This window comes from Mobula birostris, chromosome 21 (genome assembly GCF_030028105.1).
Source record: "Mobula birostris isolate sMobBir1 chromosome 21, sMobBir1.hap1, whole genome shotgun sequence".
Taxonomy (NCBI): domain Eukaryota; kingdom Metazoa; phylum Chordata; class Chondrichthyes; order Myliobatiformes; family Myliobatidae; genus Mobula; species Mobula birostris.
The window spans coordinates 32,399,220-32,418,075 of NC_092390.1; the positions used below are offsets into that span (position 1 = coordinate 32,399,220).

At 42.9% G+C, this 18,856-nt stretch overlaps 1 protein-coding gene across 1 annotated transcript in view; it reads right to left on the minus strand.

The window, feature by feature from the left end:
- Nucleotides 1–18,856, minus strand: part of asah2 (N-acylsphingosine amidohydrolase 2) — a 90,125-nt gene that overhangs the window by 11,642 nt on the left and 59,627 nt on the right. Inside the window, exons 16-19 of the mRNA XM_072239727.1 lie at nucleotides 12,260–12,355; nucleotides 9,163–9,315; nucleotides 4,998–5,057; nucleotides 1,424–1,512 (exon numbers count right to left, since the gene is read on the minus strand). Of these exons, the coding sequence (XP_072095828.1) occupies nucleotides 1,424–1,512; nucleotides 4,998–5,057; nucleotides 9,163–9,315; nucleotides 12,260–12,355 (398 nt within the window). The remainder of the gene's footprint in view (nucleotides 1–1,423; nucleotides 1,513–4,997; nucleotides 5,058–9,162; nucleotides 9,316–12,259; nucleotides 12,356–18,856) is intronic.

An 18,856-nucleotide genomic window follows, 5' to 3' on the forward strand; every position in this document is an offset into this window, starting at 1 on the left:
CAGGCTGGGTCTTGGCATTTACTCCCATGGTTTAGGAACTGGTGAATCATCCACACCCATGGATGAGAAACTAGAGATTTGAGGTTCCATATTTAAGAATGAAAAGATCAGCTGGATTGAGAGTCCACATACGAGGATGAGCAGCTAGTGAATTGGGATCCCACGCTCTTGGGAAGGAATAGTGGATTAAGATCCCACTCCTGTGGATAAAGATCTAAACATTTGGGATCCCATACAACACCCTCAGATGAGGATTCCACAGCATGAAAGAGAACAAGAGACTTTGGATCCCAATGCTCTGGATGAGGAACTAGATACATAGCATCTCACACCCATGGATGAAAACCTAAAGGCATGCGATCGCACAGAAGTGAGTGAGTACTTGTGGTCCCATACCCATGGATAAACTAGTAATTTGGGCTTACCCTCATGCTGCAGGAGGTTGAACAATGACGACCAGGACTTTTTGTGGCATCAAAGAATGGGATGTTCCAGTGTAGATAATCTTTATTTAAAGCTTGATTAATGCATTGGGCTTCAAGGCAGATCTTTTTCAATACACCATCATCACTTCGTCAATTGATTGGCTTGGTATTCCGATCTACTGGAGACCTGCTATTACAATCTTCCCTCTTCTCCAAAATCCTCTTGCCCCTCAACTGTCCTCAGCTAAACTCAGTGGCGACTTCATTAAGTACACCTGCTTGCTAATGCAAGTCTCTAACCAGCCAATTACCTGGTAGCAACTCAATGCATAAAAGCATGCAGACTTGGTTCAAGAGGTTCATTCATTGTTCAGACCAAACAGAGAAGAAATGTGATCCAAGTGACTGACCGTGGAATGATAGTTGGTGCCAGGTGAGGTGGTTCAAGTATCTCAGAAACTGCTGAAACCTGGGATTTTCATGCACAACAGTCTCTAGAATTTACAGAGAATGGTGTGAAAAAAAAGTGAGTAGCAGTTCTGAGGGTGAAAACGCCTCATTAATGAGGGAGGTCAGAGGAGAATTGCCAGACTGGTTCAAGCTGACAGGAAGGTGACAGTAACTCAAATAACCCCATGTTACAACAGTGGTTTGCAGAAGAACAGCACTGAATGCACAACAATTTGAACTTTGCAGTGGATAAGCTACAGCTGTACTGAACCACACCAAGTTCCACTGAGTTCCAAAGTGGCCACTGAGTGTAAATGTATGTTTTATCCCATTCATGACCACTCCTTGACCTGAAGGTAACCCAGCTTCTGGGTATGCTACTCAACCTACTATACATTTCGAGTATTTTAAACTTTCGTTCTTTCTTTAAAGGCTTTTTTTTTACTCAAATCTCTACAACTATGTGGAAATCTTTGGATAATGTGTCAAAATATCTAAGTCTAGTGACAGCCTGGATGCCAGTAATAACAAATGATAAAAAGACTTACCTGGTGTCCCAGGAAGCATCGTTATACATCACAACCCAATCATCAGTCACATTGTCATATCTCTCGACGGTTAGAAATGTTCCTCCAGCCTAAAAGAGATGTAACATAACATAAATATGAAAAAAATATTTTAAAAAAGTTTCGGAATCAGTTTGATGTTAAATCTAAATGACAGTGGAATCCAAATCATTCATGTTGACATTCTAGATCATCTCCAGCCCATGATTGGAGATCATGCAGCAACTGGTGTCTGATCAGCTAATACACAAAATGTTGAAGAAGCCTAGACCAGCTCTTGATAGAAGTTGCTAATTTAGTCAATAAAGGAAGTTTATACACTTTTACAAATCTAGCTAACACACAAAGTTGATGTCTTTGTAACTGGTTTGTTTGGGAACTTTCTATCCCAAAACAACGATGGCTAGCAGAAACAATCCTTAAAACAATGATAGCATTAACGGAACAATCAATGCTTATGGTCTAAACCCATAGGTCTGTCCATGTGTATCTGCCTGGAGTTTCATTCCACCATCAAGCACAGTTTGACTTTGGCCTTATAAGCTGTACAAACTTTCTGGTTACCTTTATAGGCATCCGTTAGTCTCATGAGACCATGGATTTGCACCTTGGAAGGTTTCCAGGGCGCAGGCCTGGGCAAGGTTGTATGGAAGACCAGCAGTTGTCCATGTTGCAAGTCTCCCCTCTCCACGCCACCAATGTTGTCCAAGGAAAGGGCAGTTAGGACCCATACAGCCTGGCACTGGGGTCGTGGCAGAGCAAAGTGTGGTTAAATGCCTTGCTCAAGGACACACATGCTGCCTCAGCCAAGGCTCGAACCAGCAGCCCTCAAGTCACTAGACGACTGCCTTAACCTCTTGGCCACGCGCCAACACCTGATTGCAAGATACTGTTCAATGATTTAGTGCTAATGCCTGGGTATAATAATAACTATCCCATTTTACTGTTGGTGAACGCACAAGGTTGCACTGTGCCATTGAAGTCTAAGCAGAAGAAAGCTGGTACAATGACACATCCATTCATCATGATATGTTTTATAGCCATGCTCATGGTTAAAATAACTCAGAAAGATGTAGAATGGATTTCTAAACAGAGCAATGCAGGCAAACTAGTTAACAAGTGGAAAGTTATGGCAGGGATAACGTAGCCCTTTCTGCTTGAATGGTTAAGTTAACTGAATGGTCTGTCAGATCGATATATAATTCTATACTTTTTTTCCAGGGTTGGATCATGGTTCTTTATTGATGAGGGGATAGATGGTGTGGGGTTTCAGGATGTGGATGATATACCCTGCTGAGATGGGTTGTTAAATGGATGTTTAGTGTAAGGTCCATTCTCTTAGTTGTTTCAGTAAAGTGGGTTAATATTGACTCGTAACTCAGCCTTTGAAAGCACATGGACACATCTGAACAAGAAGTATGTTGAACAGATTCCCATTTGTCCTGCAGCTTAGCTCCTCTCCAGCAGGAGGTTTATTGGAAACATTGGCCCAAGGGATGAGAAAAGTGCTGGGAAGTGGTGCGGCCTCTTGCTTCGAACCTGCCTTGCATGGAGATTGAGTCTGTGGTGGTCACAATGGTTAGTACCTGGGCACGCATGCCATTCTGAAGGAGATACAGAAGGAAGCCAAATTTCTGTGGACTGGTCAGCAGTTTTTGTAAGGGGATAAAGTAAGGTTATGCTGAGGTTAGTGATTATGCCCATTGTGTTTCATAATGGTCAGAATCTAGACTGTGAGTTAGAGGGAGGCGCTGGGAGAAAATGATTGAGGGGGATAGCAGTGATGATTTTCCCAGCATAGACTCCACTGTTGTTACCCCGCAGGTTGGTCTCCTTTCCTGAGCTTGGTTATGGTGTGCCTGATGCTCTAGCACAATACTTCTATGAATTAACCCTTGAAGTGTAAATTGACACAGTATAATCTCCCTAAAGTGAGGGTACTCGTAGATACTTATATCAGATGGGGCTTGAAGTCTTCACTTAAGCTCAGCACTCTTGAAAGTGCACATTCATTATCATCACAGAGACAGAGGGCAGAGGGGCAGGGGGCTGGACCACAGTCACATTCGTAGTGTTCTTCAGAATCTTCCTCCGACTGCTCATGTCACAGGAGCTATATCTCAATGAGATCAGACATTGATCAGAAACTTCATCATCTCCTTCAGGACAAAGACTTTGGTCATCTGAGGAAAACAGCATTACAAAAACCTTAAACTCAGAAAAACTCATGGTCCACTAAGAATCTCAGATCGCTACTCTTCTGTTCGATTCACAGATACGGACTACCTACAGCAAGGAAGGGGAATTATGTCAGCACGCTTCTCCAAGCTCAACACCAAACTCTGAGGTCCAACTTACTTTCAGTTAACTGTAATGGGTAGGCTACATCCATTATACAGATTCCTGAAGCAGACACTCCTCTGAGTTCTTTGACCAACATATTAAGAAGAAGGCAGGGGACTTTGTCATGATAAGCATCCCCGATAGATATTTGGAATCCCTACAATAGAACTGTTCGAAATGGACCAGCAGCATTCAGGATGACAATGGGCAAAATCAGCATTAATAGTGGAAAATATGAACTGTTCCCAAAACTGCACACTCCTCTGTTCTATCAAGCAGAATATGCCCAACCTTTGGTAGACTCTGTAGGACCCACTAGCTACCCCTGAACCTACAGAACTGGAGTGGGAGCAGGTCATCTGAGACCCTGAGGGACAGGCTGGGAAGAACTAGCTCAAAAGGTAAAAGGTTGGAGGAATGCAAAGATCTTGGGAGTGTGTGCCACAGATCCCAAGGCAGATAGGAGAGTTAGCAATGGAGAAAACAGGGCATTATTCCATGAGCAGGGAAAAAGAAGACAATAATTTTATGCCAGAACTGTAAACACACACACACACACACACACACACACACACACACGTACGTGTACCATTGTACCATATAGAATTTAGCTTACTACATTACATTAAGGATGCCATTGCCTCAGAAAGAGCTTTTCCAAGAGTTTGCCAGGACTAGGTAATGTTAGCTGGATGTGGTTACTTCCTTTGAAACAGGAGAGGCTGAGGGGAGATTTAACTCTGCCATTATGAAGGACCTAAATATGGAGAACCTATTTTGCTTAAGAGAGGCTATTACCAGTGGTTTTAATTGCTATGGGAAAGATGAGATTTGATTTATGCCTAAAGGCAACAGCATCAGGAATTTACATATTTAAAAGAGGTACAATTACAATCCTGTTGCCTTTAGGGACAGAAACACCCAGTGCATTGTTAAGTATTTAGATATACTCTAGGTGCAATAAATCAGAGGGCTATGGGGACAGTTGGAATGTGGATTAGACTGAATAAATCTTTGGCATTCACAGGTCTGGTCAGCCAAGTGGCCATTATGATCTAAGTACATTTTTCATCCATTCTGAAACCGTACTAGTTGAAACCTGCCTACAGTACAAGATACCAGGCAAAAACTGACCAAAATCACCTTGTCTGACAATCACTAAAAACATATGGCTTGTAAAGTCTGAGCATATCCATTTGGTTGAATGACTTACCAAAAGAGCAACTGAGTTCCTGGGATTCCCACTGATAAATGTCACTTCTGCGATATCTCCCTATGACAAATATAATGTAATATAATATAAATGTGGAATTGCACATGACATATACAATCAAAGTTAATCACTGCATAAAGAAATACTGGTTTTATAAAGCACTTTGAATATGGTTTGGAGTATAAAGTAAGCATATTTGTAACTCGAAATGAAGAGCTGCCATAATGTAAATCCATAATATCTGGCGTTGATTTTTAACTGTCACTTGTACCGAGCTGCAGTGGAAAGTTAGCTGGTATGGGATTCAAATGGATGTTACTTATTTTAATGGATTTATGGTCACTATTTAACTGATAGCATATCTGACACAACTGCCCTGAGACCATCTTTCTGATATCCTAATCCCAGGTCCAATTCTAAAGCAGAAGCCTGCCTCAGTGACCAATAGCAGTTTTCTTCCCAGTGTGGTTAGAGGAATCCAGGAGTTCCTGAATTCAGCAGGTAAATCACTGGATTGTGAATTCAAGGACATGAAAATGAGACAGAAACCAGATCTTACTCAAAGCTGTCCTTTTAAAGCTGCGAGTGTATTCACTGGGCTAAAAAGGCAAAGCATGGAAGAGTAAAAAGGATTGTTCATTGTCAGTCAATGCAGCATTACTTTAGAACATAGAACAGTACAGCACAGGAACAGGCCATTCAGTCTGCAATAGAACATAGAAAACCTACAGCACAACACAGGCCCCTCGACCCACAAAGTTGTGCTGAACATGTCCATACCTTAGAAATTACTAGGCTTACCTATAGCCCTCTATTATAGGACATTATGCTGAACCAGTGCTGAACCAATGTTGTGCTGAACCAGCTAAAAAACAAATCAAAAACACCCAAATACTAATCTCTCCTACCTACACCATATCTATTTCGCTCCATCTTCATTATATCCGTGTGCTTATCCAAATGTTCCGTAAAAGCCTCCGATGTATTTGCCTCTATCACCCTACCAGGCAGCGCGTTCCAGGCATCCACAATTCTCTGAGTAAGAAATCTTACCCTTGTCATCCCCCACTCACCTTCCATGCATGCCCTCCAGTATTAGATATTTCAACCCTGGGGAACAGGTACTATCTGTCCACTCTATCTACTTCTCTCATAATCTTATAAACCTCCATCACATCTCCCCTCAGCCTCTGACACTCCAGAGAAAACAACCCAAGTTTATCCAGCCTCTCATGATAGCACACGCTCTCTAAACCAGGCAGCATCCTGGTGAACCTCTTCTGCTGCCTCTCCAAAGCCTCAACATCTTTTCTATAGAGGGGCGAACAGAACTGTATGCATTACTCCAGATGGAGCCTTATAAAACCAGAGTTTTATAAAGTTGCAACATAACTTCTTGACTTTTGAATGTTACCACTTTATCTGAAGCCAAGTTAAAGTGATTGAATTAAATGAGCTGAAGCTTCATTTACAGTATGGTGGCAGCACAGTTAAGCTACTCGACTGGCAGTTAGTCTACACGCAGGATTGCAAATTCCTGCATTACTGTAGAAGAATTTAAATTCAGGTGTTTAAAACAAGTATCCAGCATTTGTAAGCATGATACTCCTTGATCGTTGCTGCTTATAGATTTAGCAGTGAGGCCATATCTAAGCTATGTGGTTAGATCTTAACTGACTTCTGAAATGATCTAGTGACTCATTCTGTTCCTCCAACCTAAATGTGCCTATTTCTTTGGCAAAGTCTAGTCTCTTGCTAGTCTCTTCTACAGTGAAGATTAATGCAAAAAAACTTATTCAGTTTGTCTGTATTTTTCATGTCTCCCATTGCTACCTTTCCAGTGGTCTGATAACCACTCTTGCCTCTCTTTATGTATCTGAAGAAGCTTTCAGTTTCCTCTTTAATATTATTGCCTAGCTTACTTTTTTATTCCATCTTCACCTACTTAATGATTTTTTAGTTGGCTTCTGTTTGTTTTTAAAAACTTCCCAATCCTCTAACTTCCACATAATTTTTGCTTTATTATATACCCTCTCTTTGGCTTTTATGTTGGCTTTGACTTCTCTTCTTAGCCATGGTTCTGTCATCTTGCCTTTAGAATACTTCTTCCTCTTTGGGATATACATATCCTGTGCCTTCTGAATTGCTTCCAGAACTTCCAGTCATTGCTGCTCTGCTGTCATCCCTGCCAGTGTTCCTGTGCAGTCAATTCTGACCAACTCCTTCCTCTTGTCTCTGTAATTCCCTTTGCACTACTGTAATACTGATACATCTGACTTTAGCTTCTCCTTCTCAAATTTCAGGCTGAATTCAATCATAGTATAATCACTTCCCTATAGGGTTCCTTTACCTTAAGCTCTCTATTCAATTCCAGCACAACGCCCAATCCAAAATAACTGATCCCTTAGTGGACTCATCCACGAGCTGCTCTAAAAAGCCATCTTGTAGGCATTCTAGAAATTATTGGGATTCAGCATCAACCTGATTTTCCCAATGTATATTGAAATTCCTTATTACTATTGTAACAATGCCCTTTTGGCATGCACTAGGTGAAGTCAGTGTTTCCAATTTTCATTACCTATCCCTATGATGGTGAGTCACTGGACTTTCATATTGATGGAGGACAGGGGAGGTCCAATATTTAAACCAGCGATGACAAAAGGGTACAGAGATAATCTCAGTTCCGTATAGTCCATGACTTAAGAAGACTGTTAAGATAGTTGCTCCTATGTACCTGCTGCCTTCGCATTCAGTGTTTTTGTTGATACCAGATGGTTCACGTAGTTTGATCCTTAGTTCAGAGGCTTTGCTAAGATACTTCAGAAGACAGTAACAAGTCAATGACAAGGCACTTAGGTCATCAGGACTTTATGACCAGAGAATTGTTTCAGCTCACTCAATTCTTTTGGAAATTCAAATTATTTAGTTAACTAAATTTAATTTCCCCACTTAGTGTTTAAACGTAACACTGATTTTCACTCCATGCCCCAAGGGTACTCGTCCATCAATTTAAACTTTATGTCATTATACCAATATGGCTGTGTTTCTCCAAGAGTCCTGCAAGGAGCAGTGTTAAAGACGTAGTGCTCATTTGTGCATGCATGACTTCGATCAAATCAAGGCAGCACCTGAATTCAAGAAAACACGCCTATCCCGAATTATGTGATAGGTAAAATGCACCACCTGAGATATACTTAATGTTGCCTTTCATTGTCTTGGTATAGAATGGCAGAAAAACATGTCTGGTGTTTAAATCTCATATAAATTAGAAAACACTAAGTAGGAGCAGGAGTAGGTCATCTCACATGCTCTTCTATTCATCAAAATTGTGCCCAATCTTTTGCTTCAATTCCATTTTTCTCACTAATCCCAAATCTCAATTTCACTAATATTCAGAAAGTTACTAGTCTCTGTTTTGAATGAATTCAGTGATGGAGCCTCTACAGCCCTCCAGAGCAGAGAATTGCAAGGATCCACCACCCTGTGTGTAGAGGAATTTCTCACCTAATCGGAACTGTCCTATCTCTTATCCGAGCTCGTGGCACAAAACTCCTCAGCCAGGGAAATCTCCTCTTTATACACACCGTGAATTTTTAAAAAAAAGTTTCATTGAAATTACCCCTCATTCTTCTGATCTCTAAAGAACACAGAACCAAGGCTATTCAATTTCTCTTTGTGTGGCCAACCTGCCATACCTGGAACCAATCCGTATAACTGGTCAATGAAAGTGACATCAAATTCAATCCAGATTTCTCCCCAGTTTGGATTAACCCAATTCAACTGAGACAAAGAATTATTGATATACTAGACGACCGATGGTTTTTATACAGGAATATTTCACAGTTTGTGTTGCTAACACTGTCAAAGACCTTAAAGAAAATTAAGAGGAAGTTTATAGAAATGGGGACTCAATTGAATAATATGAAGGATATGATTCTGATTCAAATGGAAAGAAGTATTGCTACCTTCTCAGCCAATTATGATCCATAGATCAGGATAAAGCAATTTAAAAGCAAGTTCTCTAGTCAATGTTCTTGAAATTTTCTCCAATTTAGAAAAGCTGTCAGTAATTTCAAGAATAAATCAATTGGTAATCATTCCTAAAGTCCATAAGAAAACAAATTATCTATAAAGCCAGAAACATGGATAAATAATATTAACTTACCGGTTTATATAATGTTTGTACATCTACAAGCACATCACCAAATGTTGTATTATTTGGCTTTTTATCAACAGGATTAGGAAACAGTAATGAGACAAGAAGTTTGTCTGAGAAATTGGGAGGTTCTGGTCCTTGAGGCAACTTGTCAACGGAATCCTGGGGTATTAGAAAATGGATACTAGTTATCACAGCTCTGTTATTAACAACACATTACACAGACAAAGAAACAAAATGTGCTTGTCGCTGCCACAATCAACCCATTTGTTATCACCCTATCAGAGATATTCTCAATGCTCAAACAATCCTTCCACCAGCTTCTCTGCTCTTGAGAACTAACTTGTCGTCTCTCTGTCCCAGTTCTGACAATGGCGTTCAGACCTGCAACATCAAGTGCCCTCTTTCCTCACATGCTGCCTGACCTGCTCAATGCTTCCTACATTTTCTGGCAATAAGAAATGCAGAGGTGTGGTTCTGAAAATAACAGCAAGTGGAATCAAGTATTGTGACACTTGCAGCAAACTATCACTCGTAGTTTAACACACAGAAAATATTGGAGGAACTCAGAAGGTCAGGAATAAACAGTTGATATCCTAAAGAATGTCTCAGCCCTTAACTTTGACTGTTTATTTCCCTCCATTGATGATGCCTGACCAGCATTTTGTGTATGTTGCTCTGGATTTCCAGCATCTGTAGAATCTCTTGTGTTTATCACCTATAGTTTAGAATAAAGAAATTAAAAACCATTTTACTTGTCAATATTCTAGAATTTTTTTCCAAACTAGAGATGGGAGCACCTAAGAATTATAGCATTTTCAGGCCCTCCATTGGTCAGGGATGACCATCAATGTCGCATCCCAGCTGTCTTATGAATCACAAGCCATTACACAAGCTAGGGCAGTACGATATGGAGAGCAAGCTGTTGCCCTTGTAGCAGGCTCTCCACACAGATGATGAATCCTAAAGAATGGCAGAGACCGATAACAATTTGACAGCAGTGGCGTCACAGGAGTAACTGGTCAGTGTTGAGCTTGATGCAGGGCTGCCTTAGGGGCTCCAGCTTTTGATCTTTCCCATTGGTGTTTGCTCGCAAAGCCTTCCCCATGAGTGGATATAGCCACAAGGCAGTGGAGGTTTGAGATCAGAGTTTTTCTTCTCCTAGATGAGCCTGAAATGACTGGTTTTAGGGTGCTAGTAACCCACCTTTACCCCTTCTCTTATCAATGGAAGTGGTTCTGGCAGGCTAAGTAACTAAGCCATACGCAGAGGCCAGGAGCTGGACCTGGTTTTCGGAGGCTATCTGAGATGCACACCATTGGGAGTGTTTAATATGTAGTTGGAGCTTATCCCCGTTACCACTCCTAGCTATAACATCCTGAAGAAATCAACTACAGCACTAACTGATTGAAAAATCAATTCTGATTCCACTGAAGCTCTGGAATGAGTAACCAACATTATAAACATCAAGTAGGTTTAGACTGGACAAGATGGAAAGCTCCTTTATGGCTGAGGTGGACATTCTGGCAGTAGTTGGTTATTTATTAAAATTAATCAACAGTGAGGTGAGAAATAGAATTTAAAAAATGACATCACGTCAGGCTGAGTGTAAATAAGGTGGAAAATAATTAAATCTGATGCTCCACATTTGAGTCACCTTCCTAACTGAAAGGCTGGATCTATATCAGTTTTCCCTGATTATTATAGGGAAATTACTGTTTTAAAGAATTGGAGATACTTCACCTGTGAGTCTGTTGGTCATCTACTCTATCCAGTGCTCCCGGCCCCCTCTGGTGTTTCTCCTCCTTCCCTTTCTCCCGCAGTCCACTCTCCTCTCCTATCTAACTCCTTCTTCAACCCTTTACTGCTTCCACTTATCACCTCCCAGCTTCTTCCTTCAACCCCCTCACCTACCCACCATCCCCTTCAGCTGACTTCATCTATCACCTGCTGGCTTGTACTCCTTCACCTCCCCCAGCTTCTTATTCTGACTTCTTTCCTTTTCCATTCCAGTCCCAATGAACCGTCTCAGCCTGAAATATTGACTGACCTGCTGAGTTTCTCCAGCATTTTGCATATGTTGCTCTGGATTTCCAGCATCTGCAGAATCTCTTATGATTTAAATAATAGTGTCCCAGTTAGATTGATAAGAGTTTGTACTATGTATACAGAAAGTGCCATTCCAATTCTATTGACATTTGATTTGTATTTGACTAAATTTACTAATTTGAGTCCAACACTATGTGACACAAAATTGATTATACTTAAGATGTCTTCCGGGAGGGCGAATGCTAGTATCTTCAAACGCAATGCTAGCATACCTACTACTGGGTCCAATAATGACCAATTATTGCAGATTTGCACAAACCAACAACAAATAGTGGAACTAGAGCTGACATTTTTAATTAAGTGACGACACAAGAGACAGCAGATACTCTAATGTAAAACATTATATTTAAAGGCAGAGCGAGGTTTAATCAATGTGGATTGTAGATTTGGTCTCTAATTCAGTTTTTATGACGTGTTCTAATTTTAGTTCTGGTTCTACTCGCTCTTTTTTTGTTACTACTTCTTGGGTGAATTTTGAATCAGGGCAGCCTGCAGATAATGAGCACTGAGCTGAACTGTACCGAAATATGCCCTCCGTGTCTCATATTCTGTTTTCACTCGTTTTTTTGCCATTTTCTTTTTGCTCTGGGGGGAGGTGGGGTTTGATGTTTTTCTTTGGATGAATTGGTTCCATGGTTCTTCTTTGTTTTGTGACTGTCAGTGGGGACGACAAATTTCAGGGTTGCAAACTACGTATATACTTCAATAATAAATGCATTTTGAATTTTGAACTTTGAACAACAGAACAAAACTCTGCCGGAGGAACTCAGCGGGTCAGGCAGCATCTTTGGAGGCAGAGGGATGTTTGACATTTCACAAAGATAATTTGCAATAGAAATGGGTTCAGTGAAATGATTGGATATATATCATTGTCTTCATTGTAGAATGACTTCTGCACGTAAAGCCTTTAAAAGAAACTAAAACATTCTTATTTCACAGGCAGTTTTATAATCTTCACAAGTTAAGCAAAGAGGAAATAAAAAGTTTCAGCACTAACCTCGGCTATAGCCTTAGCCAAGCCTTTAAACAGTTGTATGTAAGCTGAGAGAGTGTGCGGACCATATATTGTTGATGCAGCCTCATAACGTTGAACCTGTTGAAGAAACAAGTAACGATATCCAGTGAGGTAGTAGTTTCAAGAATAAGCTGCTGATTCTCCTATTACTCTTCATCCCTAGGTTGCACTGGAAGGCTCAGTGTTCTTCAGATATTGGATCCCAAGTCTCATTAAAACATCTACTGAGTACCTGAGGAATTTCAGAAAAAGATTAGAACCTCTAACAACACATACAAATGCCAATGGCTGTTCCGTGTACAGGCTCTAACTCTTTGCTTGCGGAATCAGAGTTCAGGGTGAAGCAGAGCAGGGCAGAAACAGCCCTTTGGCCCATCAGGTCCATGCCAACCACATCATCCTCCCTGCTAGTCCCAGGTGCCCACATTCAACCCTCCAAGCCCTTCCCCACCATGTACCTATCCAAATTCCTCTTAAATGTTGCAAATGTACCTGCCTCAAACATTTCACCTGGCAGTTCATTCCAGGTACTCACTACCCTTGAGTAAAGAAGATACCTCTTAGGTCTCTTTTAAATCTCTGCTCTCTTATCTTGTATCTGTGCCCATTAGTTTTGGACTCCCCAAGTCTGTGGAAAAGACTATGATCATCCACCTTATCCTCACCCTTCTTCATTTTATATGCTTCCCTAAGGCCACCCCTCAATTTCTTATGCTCCAGGAAGAAATTAGAGAGAAAGTGCAGTGTAGGTAGATAATAAGTTGCAAGGCCATAATTAATAGTGCGGTCCAGAGCCCATTGTATCGTATTGGAGAACTGCTCAATAGCGGGGTAGAGGCTGTCTTTGAGCCTGGTGGTAGGTGCTTTCAGGAATTTGTATCTTCTGCCGAGCATGGAAGCAGGACCTTTATGCCATCCAGTTTCTACAAACCATCAAGGAAGCATTTACGTTTTTTAAAAATTTTGTTTCACTCAGAGGTACAGCACAATTAATGGCTCTCCCGGCCCAACGAGCTCACACTGCCCATTTGCACTCATGTGACCAATTAACCGAGTGGTTCGTACGTCTTTCGAATGTGCGAAGAAACTGGAGTAGCTGGAGGAAACCCATGCGATTATGGGGAGAACATCGAATTAAACTCAGGTCACTATAACTGTGATAGCGTTACATTACCCTCTATGCTGTGTGCTACCTCATTATGTCATTGTACTCTCCCCATATTCTCTCAATCCCTCCCCCAACCCATTTCTACCATTCATCTATAAAACAAAGGGGTATTTTGCCATGGGCAATTGACTTTTGGAAGGTAGAAGGTGTTGTAATGTGAGCATTGTTAAAGTAAGTTAATACTAATTAGGATAATGGGGGGGAGTTTACTTCTGTTCTTTTTACTTCCGGTGTGTTTCTGTATATAGTGTTCCTGCCATGCCGTACGGGTTGTGAAAGCCTCCGTATATGCATAATGGTTTTGACGTTCGAGATAAAGTTGTTTCTTTGGCCATGAAGTTGTCGAGTGTGTCTTTTTCAAAGTAGAATTTACCACATATTTTTGGCGATGAGGTGAACTGGTTGTGTGGACGTGTCGGCTCGTTTCGAACGGGAGCAGCAGCGCCGATAAGGAGCATCACGTTCAGATGGCTACATTTGGGACTATTGTTGAATTTGTGGAATTAACGGAAGACTGGCCAGAGTATGAGGAAAGGTTGGAACACCCTTTCTGTACTAATGGAATTACTGAGGAGGCTAAGAAGCGCTCTATTCTCCTGGGTATGTGTGGGGCAAAGACTTACAAGCAAGGGGGACATTCCATATGACGAACTGGTCAAGCTCATGGGGAACCACTACAATCCGAAACCTTCTGTGATAGTCCAAAGGTGTAAGTTTCACAGCCATTTCAGGAAGCCAGGTCAGTCTGTGGCTAATTCTGTGGCCGTGCTTCGGCAGCTGTCGGAGCATTGTGATTTCGGAGTGGTATTGGAAGACATGTTCCGTGATAGATTGGTATGCGGCATTAATAATGACGACATACAACGCCGCCTGTTAGGGGAAACCCCACCGTCGACTTTCAAGGAAGCCTTAGAGATTGCCCAAGGCATGGAGATGGCTGCTAGTAATGTCAAGGATATCCAGAAAGGACATGGGGGGGTCGCAGTCGGCGGCAGTGCACCAAGTCAGGAGGGAGACTGATAAACAGGCAAAGCGGGTGGAACGTTTCCAGTGCGGAGGGACGCACTATGCAAATGATTGCAAATTCAAAGATACTCTGCCATGCTTGTAGCAAAAAGGGACTTTTGGCTAAAAAGTGCAGAAGTTCAAAGGGTAAGATTAAGCCTGGGCAGGGGGAAACTCAACAGGCTCAGGCAGCCACACACCATCTAGAAGAAGCAGATGAAGAGGCAGCGTGTGCCTACAACATGTTTGGAGTGGAAACAGATGAGGAACCACCTGAACCATATTATATCACAGTCACTGTCAGGGGAAAGTACATTAAGTTTGAGATTGATTCAGGGGCTACTGCATCGGTCATTAGTGAGGAGACATACAGGAGGACATGGGCGTCCAACCTGCCTCCCATTAGACCGTCAAAGTTCAAACTCAGGACCTATGCAGGGCAGGCCATACCTCATTTAGGAGTGTTATATGTGGACATTTCAGCCAGGGGTCAGAAGGCTGATGCCAGGCTGGTGATAGCTAAGGACAGGGGGCCCAGTCTTTTGGGTCGCGATTGGCTTCGCAAAATCCGGCTGAACTGGCTTGAAATTAAGTATGCACACACGACGGAGGACATTCTGCAGCGGTACAGTGATGTTTTCGGGGATGAGCTGGGAACACTGAAGGGTGTGACAGTGAAACTCCATGTCGACCCTGAGGCTACACCACGTTTTTTTAAGCCCAGGTCGGTGCCCTATGCCATGAAAGGCAAAGTCGAGGAGCTGGAACGTTTACAGAGGCTGGGCATTATTGAGCCCGTCCAGTTTTCAAGGTGGGCGGCTCCCATTATTGAAGGCAGGCAAAATGGTGAGGATATGTGGGGATTATAAACTTACGGTGAATCAGGTCTCTAGGCTGGAGGAGTACCCATTGCCACGGGCGGATTTGCAGGGCAGGGTTTGCGACCCTGTCAGGGGGTAAGCTGTTCACAAAGCTGGACAGGAGTCACACCTACCAACAGCTGCTGCTCGATGAGGATTCAAAGGAGTACGTCACAATTAATACGCACAAGGGATTATTCAAGTACAATCGCCTGGTGTTTGGAGTGGCGTCCAGCCCTGCCATTTTCCAAAGGACAATGGACACTTTGCTGCAGGGGATTCCGCACGTAGCAGTGTACCTTGATGATATTTTGATCACGGGGGCTACGGAGGTGGAGCATCTGGCTAATTTAAAACGGGTGCTGAAGAGGTTCTCAGACGCAGGGCTACGGTTGAAACGCGGAAAATGTGTCTTCCTGGCATCGAGTGTGACTTACCTGGGACACAAGATCACAGCTGAGGGGCTTTGCCCTGTGGAGGACAAAGTGAGAGCTATTAAGGAAGCCCCAAGCTCTAAGACTGTCATGGAACTCAGATCATTTTTAGGCATGGTGAATTATTATGGCAAGTTTCTTCCTGACCTCTCAAGGGTTTTGACCCCACTGTATAAGCTGCTTCACAATGACACTAAGTGGCCGTGGGGTGAAGAGCAGGAGAAAGCTTTCAGGGAAGTGAAAGAACTCCTCCACTCAGCGAAGCTGCTTGTTCACTGTGACCCAGACAAGGAGATCACCCTTGCATTCGATGCCTCGCCCTGTGGAGTTGGGGCAGTTCTCTCACATGTAATGGAGGACCGTTCAGAGAAACCTATTGGTTTTGCTTCACGTACCCTGACAGCTGCTGAGAAGGGATATTCACAGCTAGACAAAGAAGGCCTTACGTTGTTTTTGCGGTCAAACTCTTTCATCAGTACCTTTATGGGCATGTATTTACAATTTATACGGACCATAAACCACTGATGAGCCTGTTCAGTGAGACTAGATGCATCCCACCGTTAGCCTCAGCCAGGATACAGCGTTGGGCTCTTACATTGTCAGCCTACCAGTATACTATAGTGTACAGAGCAGGTGGGGATAATGCAAACACCAATGCACTGAGTCGACTACCTTTACCTGAGACACCTGTTACTACATATGTGCCTCCAGAGACTGTGTTTTCATTGGAGAGGCTGTCAGAGACACTTGTAAAGGCAACCCAGATCAAGCAGTGGACGGAGAGGGACCCAGTCCTGTCCCAAGTCAAGACTTTTCTTTTACAAGGTTGGCCCAGAGTCGTGGAAGGAGAGGAACTGAGGCCTAATGCCAAATGCAAGACAGAACTGAGTCTGCAGGATGACTGCATTTTCTGGGGGGGCGAGGGTCATCGTGCCTCCCCCTGGCCGTTCACAGATTATGGAGGAAATTCATGGAACTCATCCAGGGGCATCTCAAAGGAAAAGCCTTGCAAGATCCTACGTTTGGTGGCCAAGAATGGATCAGGATCTGGAGGACAAGGTAAAATCATGCACACAATGCCAGACTAATCAGAATATGCCACCACCAGCTCCTTTGCACCCATGGGAGTGGCCAGACCACCCCTCGTCTAGGCTACATTTGGACTTTGCTGGCCCTTTTATGGGGCAGACGTTTCTTGTAATGGTCGATGCACATTCTAAATGGATCGAAGCTCACATCATGAGCAACATCACAGCCCCCTCAACCATAGACAAACTCAGGCAAGTGTTTGCAGTCCACGGGTTGCCTGACACTCTGGTCACTGATAATGGCCCGACGTTCACCAGTGAGCTGTTCAGTGAGTTCATGCAGCAGAATGGCACTCATCACATTCGGACAGCCCCTTTCCCCCCAGCCTCCAATGGTCTGGCTGAGTGGGCTGTTCAGGCAGTGAAGGATGCCCTGAAACGGATGACAGGGGACTCTCTTAGCATTTGGCTTTCAGGTTTCCTGTTTAAGTACTGCCTCATGCCACAGACTATGACTGCCTGCACTCCCGCAGAGATGCTGATGGGGCATAAGGCCAAGTCAAGGTTGGATCTGCTGCGCCCGGACATGAAGGCAGACTACTGCGGAAGCACGTCCACCAGTGACTTTGCCAGAGGGAGAGACGCTGGCAGAGGGGTCGGGGTCCCCTAAAGAGGATGGACGTTCTCACACGGACACACAGACCCCTCTCATGCCCCCAACACCGGACCCACCCAAAACACCCTCACCAGCGGTGGCGGCTGGGTCACCGGGGCTAGTGCGCAGATCGCAGCGCACTCGTAAACCTGCTGACAGACTGAATCTTTGACGGGACAGTTTTTTTTGTTGTTGTTAGATTGAATGTTGAATCTGTCATGTTTTCCAGATGTTTTGTATTGATAAACTGTTGCTGAGATACTAGTATAAGTTTTCAGGGGTACGCAAGTTAATAACACCAGTGTTTTTATTTCCTAGTTTTTTACATTTGGGGGATGATGGATTTTAAAGGGGGAGAAGTGTTGTAATGTGAGCGTTATTAAAAGTAAGTTAATACTGATTAGGATAATGGGGGGGATGGGTTTACTTCTGTTCTTTTTACTTCCAGTGTGTTTCTGTATATAGTGTTCCTGCCATGCCATACGGGTCGTGAAAGCCTCCGTATATACATAACAGTTTTGACATTCGAGATAAAGTTGTTTCTTTGGGCATGAAGTTGTCGAGTGTGCCTTTTTTAAAGTAGAAGTTGCCACAGAAGGAAACAGCAGTACCCAGATTGTAAGGAGAACATACAAGCTTCATATAGACAGTACTGTAGATCATCATTGAAATGGATCACTGGAGCTAGGAGACAGCAGCTCTAATTCTGACTTTACTGAACTGTATAGGATACACTTCTGATGTGAAACCATGTTGGACAAAAGGGTTCCAAATTTACACCTTAACATCAGATCGAATTTCTTAGCTGTAATCCCACCAGCAATGCAAATAGCAGACATCCCACCCTGCAAAAACTCATTTCAGGGAGGTAGCACCCCCGCCCCCCGCAACCCCATATTCCCCCCCCACCCCCGTCGACCTCCAAGGGTGTATGTAATACTTTGTTTAGTGATTTTGTCTAATCTGTAAACCAAGTTGGGTATATGCAGCAAATGTGACATTAAAATATGTACTTATATTATGTTATATTATCATGTTTATTCTATTACAACTTTAAGCAAGTCTACAGGGAGTTTGGCCTCATCACGTAGGACATCAATAGCGTAGCTCCTTGGCAGCTAGTCAGCTAAGTTTAAATCAGGGGTCCCCAACCTTTTTTGCACCGCGGACCGGTTTAATATTGACAATATTCTTGCGGACTGGCCGACCCGGGGGGGGGGTGGGGGTGGGGGGGGAATAAACGCAACCGGAATATAGGTGATAAGTCAACTATAAGTCACTTGTAAGTGGCTAATACACTCAATTTTGTTTCTAAAGGGGTTTATCTAATGAATTTAATATTAAACACACAGCGCATAGATTCCTTGCATGAATGTAGTGATAAGTCAATTATAACAGTGGTCCCAAACCTCCGGGCCATGAAGAATGC